At 43.0% G+C, this 10,050-nt stretch overlaps 1 protein-coding gene across 4 annotated transcripts in view; it reads right to left on the bottom strand.

Annotated features, from left to right (window-relative positions):
- Window positions 1–9,939, bottom strand: part of fbxl6 (F-box and leucine-rich repeat protein 6) — a 28,488-nt gene extending 18,549 nt beyond the window's left edge. The window contains exons 1-10 of one of the 4 annotated variants that reach the window (XM_015974099.3): window positions 9,836–9,939; window positions 8,489–9,023; window positions 8,087–8,245; window positions 7,795–7,858; window positions 7,569–7,700; window positions 6,856–6,963; window positions 6,667–6,780; window positions 6,059–6,296; window positions 2,135–2,375; window positions 342–467 (exon numbers count right to left, since the gene is read on the bottom strand). In XM_015974099.3, the coding sequence (XP_015829585.1) occupies window positions 342–467; window positions 2,135–2,375; window positions 6,059–6,296; window positions 6,667–6,780; window positions 6,856–6,963; window positions 7,569–7,700; window positions 7,795–7,858; window positions 8,087–8,245; window positions 8,489–8,991 (1,685 nt within the window). In that variant the 5' untranslated portion in view covers window positions 8,992–9,023; window positions 9,836–9,939. Of the gene's footprint in view, window positions 1–155; window positions 468–2,134; window positions 2,376–6,058; window positions 6,297–6,666; window positions 6,781–6,855; window positions 6,964–7,568; window positions 7,701–7,794; window positions 7,859–8,086; window positions 8,246–8,488; window positions 9,024–9,668; window positions 9,703–9,780 lie in introns of those variants that run through there. The other 3 variants (XM_015974100.3, XM_015974097.3, XM_015974098.3) reach the window with 3 other exon arrangements.
- Window positions 9,940–10,050: the final 111 nt, after the last annotated feature.

Genomic DNA, 10,050 nt, shown 5'->3' with positions numbered 1-10,050 from the left:
AGCACAGAAGTGACTAGTCGTACTGACTCAGCACCCTCTAGTGGAAATAAACACAACCACAACCTTCATGCTGGTAAAAAGGAGCATTTGTCTTCAGAATCACTTTGACTTTATTTGAGAGTGAAAGGACTTTTCAGCCTAGATGATCTAAAACCTCTTAATTGTATTAAAACTGGTCAGATTGTATAACAAAGGTAAACCCTTCAATAAAGGACCAAAATCTGAGTTCTGATTATTTTTGTGCGTCTTTAGGCAAGTTTCAACAAAACCTGAGAAAATTGTCCACAATCCTTAAACACGATCCGAGTCTAAGTTTCTAAAAGTCTGAATATGAAGCTTACTCCAGTTTGTCCAACAGCTCACAGATTTCTTCTTGGCTGCGATAAATTTTCTTCAATCCTCTTGGAAGATAACGGCAGGATGACAGGTTGAGATAATTCAGAGCCGTCATCTGTCTGACGACTGACCTGCAGCAAGAGTCAGGAATGTAACCGTTCAGTTGTGTGAAGTCAGACAGGAGAACAGAGACATAATGACGGAGTGTCTAATAGTTGTAAGAAGTACTGATTGAATAAAGTCACTTCGTTGACTGCAGGTGAGCAAACTGGAATTTAAAACAGCTAATGACTAAAAAAGGCCCACTAACAGTGCGGTGTCCACTCTGGGACAATCTTAGGTCCCAGCATCTTCAGACTTCACACCAAATGGCCTCAGAGGTCAGATTTCAGAAGAAAAAAGATCCTTCAGATTAGGGCTGTCGCGGTAACCGCAAAAATGAAATATCGCAATATGAAGAAGCCCACCGCGCTGCATCATGGGCCACCGCGATTACTGAACTTGGTTCAACTCAATGATGCATGTTGAGAAGGATGGCTGCACTGGTATCAAAACGAAACGTTACTTCGCTCCTTTGGGAGCGCTTTGGTTTTCAGTACGTCAGCTGCTGCGCAGCCAGAGTCCTTGGCCGAGGCAGAGCTGCCACCAGCGGCAAAAAAATAATAATAAACGCTCGGAGACCTGCTGAAGTCCCGGACAAGCACTGCTTCTGCAACCGTCCCGAAGAGAGTTTGAGCCGAGCTGGAGCTCACTCGCTACCTGCAGGAGGAATGCATCCACCCTAAAGAACCCCCCTGACATGGTGGAGCAACAACCGGGAGAGATTCCCTTTGCTCGCCAGAGTCGCACGCAAGTTGAGTTCGGAAGCGAGCGGGGCCGGACCGGAGCGGAGGGGAGCGGAGGTAGTGGAATTTGAGGTAAGTGCAACGAGCGCACCATCCGAGAGGGTTTTCAGTGTTGCTGGAAATGTTGCCACCCCTCTCAGATCCTCTCTCAAACCGTATATGGTTAACATGCTGGTTTTCCTTGTATGTAACAAGGACGTGACCGAGCTATAAGTCACCGTCATTCGTGTGTGTGTGAAAGTGAAATGATAGTGCGCCCGCCCCCCGGCGCGCGCGCGCCCGGTACATGTAATTTTTTATGCTTGATTTTAAACAACTAAACAAAATGGGGACTTGTTTGTTATTTGTTAGATGCTGCAGCCAAATTTGCATTTAAAAGTTTAACCTTCTCCTGAATTTTGTTGTTTTTAAGTTCAGTCGGACTCCGACTGTCAGAGAAACAAACGTTACTGCGATCTGCGTTGTTACTGCCCTTTGATCTGCATTCAGTAAAGCGTTATAAAAGAAGGCACGGCAATTTTTAACCTTTTTTAAATGTGTAAACATTATGTTTAGATAGTACTGCAATAAAAAAAAGGACTGCAATAATATCGCATACCGCAATATTAAGCCACCCTGAATCACCGCAGGGGGAATTCCTCAACCGTGACAGCCCTACTTCAGATCGGACCAGATGATCTCAGAAAACACACAAGCTGAAGTTGGGTTCTGGTTTGAAGTTTTTTTGGTTCACCCAGACCCATTCCATTCTACCTTTATATATAAAGCACAGGAGTAACTGTAACAACCAGCGCTTCGAGGATCCTGGAATAGGAGTGATGTGCTCTGGCTTTCTGGCTTAGAAGCCAAGCAGCTGCATTTTAACCCAACTGGAGAATAGAAAGATTACATTATCCAAAAACCTGCCCTAGGCTGCAGTTTGGACACCCCTGGTCTAAAAAAGTGGTGATTACCTGAGGGCAGGTGGAGTGATTCTGGTCCCACTCAGGTTCAGAAAGCGTAACGTTTCTGCCTCCGATGTCTGAGTGAGGTAACTCATTGCTAACTCCAGGTCCTCCTCAGTGAAGGGCTGGTTAGCGATGTCAAGCTGCTGCAGAGTCGGCCCCCACTTCTGGGTCAGCAAGGTAAGCCCGCTCATCATAGATGAAGACCTGAACTGGCTGCTGTACTGACCCCAGAACAGACACTCGAGTTCTGACAGGAGAAGAAGAATGGGTCAGAAACCTGTTTACTGCCCACATGTCCAGGTTGGGTTGGTACTGATGTCTACAAAAAAGAACTAGTTAAATTTAGCTGCTGTTGGCTAGCAGCAGAGGAAGTGAAAGCTCTCTGATCGTTGCTTCAGAACAGCACAAAACCTGCAAACTAGTCATCTACAACTAAACCACTCATCTATGACTAAACTAGTCATCTACAGGTAAACCACTCATCTATGACTAAACTAGTCATCTACAGGTAAACCACTCATCTATGACTAAACTAGTCATCTACAGGTAAACCACTCATCTATGACTAAACTAGTCATCTACAGGTAAACCACTCATCTATGACTAAACTAGTCATCTACAACTAAACCACTCATCTATGACTAAACTAGTCATCTACAACTAAACCACTCATCTATGACTAAACTAGTCATCTACAGGTAAACCACTCATCTATGACTAAACTAGTCATCTACAGGTAAACCACTCATCTATGACTAAACTAGTCATCTACAGGTAAACCACTCATCTATGACTAAACTAGTCATCTACAGGTAAACCACTCATCTATGACTAAACTAGTCATCTACAGGTAAACCACTCATCTATGACTAAACTAGTCATCTACAGGTAAACCACTCATCTATGACTAAACTAGTCATCTACAGGTAAACCACTCATCTATGACTAAACTAGTCATCTACAACTAAACCACTCATCTATGACTAAACTAGTCATCTACAGGTAAACCACTCATCTATGACTAAACTAGTCATCTACAGGTAAACCACTCATCTATGACTAAACTAGTCATCTACAGGTAAACCACTCATCTATGACTAAACTAGTCATCTACAACTAAACCACTCATCTATGACTAAACTAGTCATCTACAGGTAAACCACTCATCTATGACTAAACTAGTCATCTACAGGTAAACCACTCATCTATGACTAAACTAGTCATCTACAGGTAAACCACTCATCTATGACTAAACTAGTCATCTACAGGTAAACCACTCATCTATGACTAAACTAGTCATCTACAACTAAACCACTCATCTATGACTAAACTAGTCATCTACAACTAAACCACTCATCTATGACTAAACTAGTCATCTACAGGTAAACCACTCATCTATGACTAAACTAGTCATCTACAGGTAAACCACTCATCTATGACTAAACTAGTCATCTACAACTAAACCACTCATCTATGACTAAACTAGTCATCTACAGGTAAACCACTCATCTATGACTAAACTAGTCATCTACAGGTAAACCACTCATCTATGACTAAACTAGTCATCTACAGGTAAACCACTCATCTATGACTAAACTAGTCATCTACAGGTAAACCACTCATCTATGACTAAACTAGTCATCTACAGGTAAACCACTCATCTATGACTAAACTAGTCATCTACAACTAAACCACTCATCTATGACTAAACTAGTCATCTACAGGTAAACCACTCATCTATGACTAAACTAGTCATCTACAACTAAACCACTCATCTATGACTAAACTAGTCATCTACAGGTAAACCACTCATCTATGACTAAACTAGTCATCTACAGGTAAACCACTCATCTATGACTAAACTAGTCATCTACAGGTAAACCACTCATCTATGACTAAACTAGTCATCTACAGGTAAACCACTCATCTATGACTAAACTAGTCATCTACAGGTAAACCACTCATCTATGACTAAACTAGTCATCTACAACTAAACCACTCATCTATGACTAAACTAGTCATCTACAGGTAAACCACTCATCTATGACTAAACTAGTCATCTACAACTAAACCACTCATCTATGACTAAACTAGTCATCTACAGGTAAACCACTCATCTATGACTAAACTAGTCATCTACAGGTAAACCACTCATCTATGACTAAACTAGTCATCTACAGGTAAACCACTCATCTATGACTAAACTAGTCATCTACAGGTAAACCACTCATCTATGACTAAACTAGTCATCTACAACTAAACCACTCATCTATGACTAAACTAGTCATCTACAACTAAACCACTCATCTATGACTAAACTAGTCATCTACAGGTAAACCACTCATCTATGACTAAACTAGTCATCTACAGGTAAACCACTCATCTATGACTAAACTAGTCATCTACAGGTAAACCACTCATCTATGACTAAACTAGTCATCTACAGGTAAACCACTCATCTATGACTAAACTAGTCATCTACAGGTAAACCACTCATCTATGACTAAACTAGTCATCTACAGGTAAACCACTCATCTATGACTAAACTAGTCATCTACAGGTAAACCACTCATCTATGACTAAACTAGTCATCTACAACTAAACCACTCATCTATGACTAAACTAGTCATCTACAGGTAAACCACTCATCTATGACTAAACTAGTCATCTACAGGTAAACCACTCATCTATGACTAAACTAGTCATCTACAGGTAAACCACTCATCTATGACTAAACTAGTCATCTACAACTAAACCACTCATCTATGACTAAACTAGTCATCTACAGGTAAACCACTCATCTATGACTAAACTAGTCATCTACAGGTAAACCACTCATCTATGACTAAACTAGTCATCTACAGGTAAACCACTCATCTATGACTAAACTAGTCATCTACAGGTAAACCACTCATCTATGACTAAACTAGTCATCTACAACTAAACCACTCATCTATGACTAAACTAGTCATCTACAACTAAACCACTCATCTATGACTAAACTAGTCATCTACAGGTAAACCACTCATCTATGACTAAACTAGTCATCTACAGGTAAACCACTCATCTATGACTAAACTAGTCATCTACAACTAAACCACTCATCTATGACTAAACTAGTCATCTACAGGTAAACCACTCATCTATGACTAAACTAGTCATCTACAGGTAAACCACTCATCTATGACTAAACTAGTCATCTACAGGTAAACCAGTCATCTGTGACTAAACTAGTCATCTATGACAAAACTAGCTGCCTTTGACACAGTAGATCACAATGTTCTTTTAGAAAGACTTGAACATGTTGTAGGGATCAAAGGAACAGCGTTAGGCTGGTTTAAATCCTACCTGTCTGACAGATTTCCTTTTGTAAACGTACATGACAAATCTTCTTCATACTCCAGGGTTACTTGTGGAGTACCACAGGGTTCAGTGTTTGGACCAATTCATTTACTATATATATGCTCCCAATTGGTAAAATCATTAGACAGCATGGGATAAACTTCCACTGTTATGCTGACGATGCTCAGCTATATCTACCCATTAACCCTGATGAACCTAACCGGTTGGGTAGACTACAGGCTTGTCTTGAAGACATAAAACATTGGATGACATCTGTGACTAAACTAGTCATCTGTGACTAAACAGTCTTCAGTTAAACACACAAAACTATTTTATATGTCGTGTTTCTAACAAATTTTAAATAATTTTTTCATGAATAAATAATTTCCTGAGGACGAGGTCGGGATTCAGCTTCTCAGGACATCAGAATATTTTTTGTGTTAAATAAAAAAATAAAATTAAATATCAACTCGATGCTATTTTTTCAATTTTTATCTGTTTATGCAAACATCAAGTTTGTCTGAGCTTTGGACCTGCAGCACCAACACACGATCCCTGAAGTTAAAAAACAAACGTTGTCTTTGCTACCGGGACATGGAAGCGCTGCCAGAGCGGAAGGCGTGATCCTGGAGCAGCCTCGCAGATCCAGAACTCTCAGTTTGGTGGATCCGAACAGAACCTCCCTCAAATCCCGGTCGGTCATGTAGGAATACGCTGTAGTGGCGATGCAAAGCTCCTCCAGCAGCGGGAAGCCTGAGCCGGTCGATGAAGCGGCGCCGTTACGCATCATCTTATGGAGAGGTCTGACGTTTAGCATCCGGAACGTCTGCCGGAGGAAACGGACAAAATCGTTGTTCATGGAGAAGCTTTAAATCAGTGCAGTGAAATAAACCAATTAAACCCTTTCAAACATCTAAATCACCAACTGTCTCATTATCTTTGAGCCTCTCCTCATTATTCAGATGTCAGAGCTGTTTTTAACAATTTCTGCCTCCAAAAGACTTTTTTATTAGTCACTTTAAATAGAATTAAATAAATAATCCTGGAAAAATGAAAATCAGCTCCAACGTTCCCAGAAATGAGCTTTTTACAGCAAGACACATGATGAAAAACGGAGACGAGACTCCAGAGAGCTGCAATCGTTAGGATATTTGTTCTCCACTCTCAGAGTCTCAGATAAGAGATTTTATGTCTACCTTCAGTTTGGGACACGCCATCTGGAGCTGCTGCATACAAACAGGAAGTTCCCCGTCTTTACTGTCCAGCCTTTTGTTGACTTCCAGCAGCTCCAGGTCCGGACAGCATCCCCGCTGGAAAAACAAAAGCCATGCTGAGTGATCCGACTGCACTAACTTTGAAAAGCAGAAAGAGGAGTTGGCGTTTACAGAGACGGCTGCCAGGACGCGGTCATTCTTCAGTCCGTGGGTGAACAGGATCTGTCTGATCTGCTTCCCGTGATTTTCCAGAAACTCCAGCAGCCCTTCAACCTGAAACTACAGTTCCAGAGTGGGAACATCGTTTAGGATCTGGAGTTAAACAGGTCCGAAGCGGAGCTTCGAGCGGTTGGCTTCTCATCAGAAAACATCCACGAACATTCCATTAGAGGCATTCCTGAAGCCGGAAAAGCTGCGTGGTTTATTTAACCTGAAGTTCGTCTCACATTAACTCCAACAACAACGAGTCTTAATTCACACCGGGGTTGGGGTTCGTCCTGGTAATCCAGATGAACCTGGTCAGTGCTCCGGAGCATACAGGTGTGTGTTCACAGCGGTCTGGTGCTGGTCCTGGCTCTGGGCGGTGGTTGGTTGGGATGGTTTGTTTCCAAACACGTTCAAACCCTCCCAGAAAAACACATCGTACTTAAATCACCGTTTTTATTCACGGCTTCACCTTTTCCTCATTTGGTTCTGTTTCAGCCTTAAATGGGTTAAATCCATCCGTTTGTCTCAAACTTCCACACACAACATCATCAGAGTCCGGGTCGCTGGGACGGCAGCTCCAGTACTCACTGGTGTTTGTTTCTACCAACAACCGGAAGCACAGACCTGCTCGCTGCTCTGCACAGAAACACGAACGTGGACGACGCGCCGACGTTTACCTCCGACTGCTGCAGGTCGATGCTCTGGAGGCAGCGGCTGTGCAGACCCAGGCAGCGGAAGGCCTTGGCCGTCACGCTTTTACAGTAGGACAGCCGGAGGGAGCGGAGCTGCGGACAGAACCGTGACACCGCCTGAACGGGAGCAAACACACGAGGAGAGAAACTTCATCAACTCCAGCAGTTCCTGTTCAGATGAATGGTTTCAGCTCCCGCTGGTGAAGCTCACCTCTATCATGAAGTCAGCGTTTTTCTTCCAGTGACAGAGAGAAAAGTCTCTCAGCTGCGAGAACCTGAGGAGAAGAGACACATTTACTCCGTCGGAACATTCAAACTAATCTCCTCCAACGTAAAACGGTTCTTTTTCCTTCTAAGGTGCCAAATCTGGAGACTTTCTGGAGTTTAACTGGTTAACCGACAGCATCATCTACGGATAAAAACATCTACAAGTAAACATAAAGCACAGATTATGATTATTCATCTCCCTTACGGGTCACATGAGCAACAGTCCAAAGCCAGACCTGTTCTGTGCCAGCCAGGTAACGGTGTCCTGAATCTTCCTCTCAGTGTTGGGAAGCCGAATCTTGCCTGGATCGACCCAGCAGTGACCCACGGTGACCCGGCGCCACAGAACCGGGCTGGAGGCTGCAGCGTTCCACAGGCGGCAGACTCTTCCCACCCTGCATCACAAACACAGCAGAACCACGATCGGGCTGTTCAGACAGGTTTGGGCTCACGGGTCTCAGATCAGAAACTTAAAACAGACTCATTGGCTTCTGTAACCTGTGGAGATGACACACACCTGTCAATCACAGGCTAAGGATGCTGGCCGGGTAACGTCTCTATTGTTAAGAATGTTCCCACAGAAACCCGATAACCGGCCAGACCAGACAGCTGAGTGTAAACCCAACAAAGTGGAATACCTGCATAAAAATGGCACGGCGCCATCCTGAACAACCACCATCTGAAAGATATTGACCAGCACCTCTTCAGGTAGAGTTTGTCCCCATCTGTCCCTCACGTCTGTCTGAGACACAGACGGTTTCTTGACCCAATTGTCCTCCTTAGCAGGACCATTTTCCAGTTTAGGTTTGGAACCGGTTGTCTTTTTTGTCCTCATCTGGTTTGGTCTGAACTTCCCTGTAGCCACCTTCCTCTTTCTGCTTCCTTTCTTCCTGGGAGTCCAGCCTGAGCCAATGTACTGAGACGAGGCGTTGGATATGACCAGGAGCATGTCCTCTCCTTGGTGGACGGTGTAGTCGGGCTGATGAGATCTGGATAACCGGACCCTTTTCTGCTTTTTTGTTTTCACCTCCGACTTTCTTTTCAGTGATGCTCTTTTTAACTTTGGTCCATCTTCTCCCTGATTGGCTGCTGCACCCTCCTCTTTCCTGTCAGAGACGGAGGCCTCCATCACTTCTGCCATCTTGACTTTAACCGTCAGAAAGGCATTAAAATCTAAAAAGAAAGATGGATGAGTTAGATCAACCTGGGAGCAGCTGCGTCGCTGTGAAAACGGTCACAGAACTTAAAAATCGACTTATTCTAGAAAACTTCTACATCCTTAAAATCCTGTAGTTATTCAAATGTGCAGCAGAAAGGATGAATGGACCAAAACTCTGTTGGGTTAAGTGGAGATTCATGTCCCAGTGATGGACTAGAGACCTGTCCAGGGTGTCCCCGTCTCTCACCTGGAGACATGGAGACAGACACCGGCGTCCTGAGGCCCTAGGGTGGTCAGAGGGCCACTTTAGCAGCACACCTGCTCCATGATTGACTTATTAAACCGTTACAACAAAACATTCAAGGTTATATGTTCAAATGTGTTTCCTCATCTTGTCTAATAAAATTACTGTTGTGCTTGAACCAATTTTAGTTTCATTTGGAAGCAAAACCATGAAAATAACGCGTTTAAATTCAAACAGGCGAGGATTTAAAACACAAAGAGACGTAAGGCCAGAGATGTTAGCTTAAGCTAATGTGCGGTTTAACCAAAAACGGCTGTCTTGTTGGGACTTAGGCTGATCTTAGCCCCACACATTATTACGGCATTTGTCTATTGGACACTTTGAATTAAGACTTTATTACAATTTCGATCCATACCATTAAGCTGCGCGCGCATCTCCAAATGTTTACAAACGGAAGAAAATGGTGTAGCCGAATAAGCGTTAGGGTTGAACACAGAAGACGACCACGACTGTTAAACGAACATTACCTGGGTAGTAACGATAATATCCAGTTATGTTTCACATTTAAAAAAAAACGTTTACCTTCATTTTACAGCTTTTCTGTTGTACCTGCCCAAATCGTTGAAAAACCCCAGAATGCAGTTCGTGTCCCGCTCGTGATTGGTGGAAATCTTCACTTTGACCCGCCTTCTACAAATTTGACCAATTGCTGAATCATAATTTAACTTTGATAGGCTAAAATATTCCTGTTTGCCCCGCCTTCCATCTTTACCAAAACACGCTCTCTCACTTGATTG

The sequence above is a fragment of the Nothobranchius furzeri genome, chromosome 19 (assembly GCF_043380555.1).
Source record: "Nothobranchius furzeri strain GRZ-AD chromosome 19, NfurGRZ-RIMD1, whole genome shotgun sequence".
Classification (NCBI taxonomy): domain Eukaryota; kingdom Metazoa; phylum Chordata; class Actinopteri; order Cyprinodontiformes; family Nothobranchiidae; genus Nothobranchius; species Nothobranchius furzeri.
The sequence above is the reverse complement of the archived record's forward strand: the minus strand, read 5'-3'. Positions and strand labels throughout refer to the sequence as shown.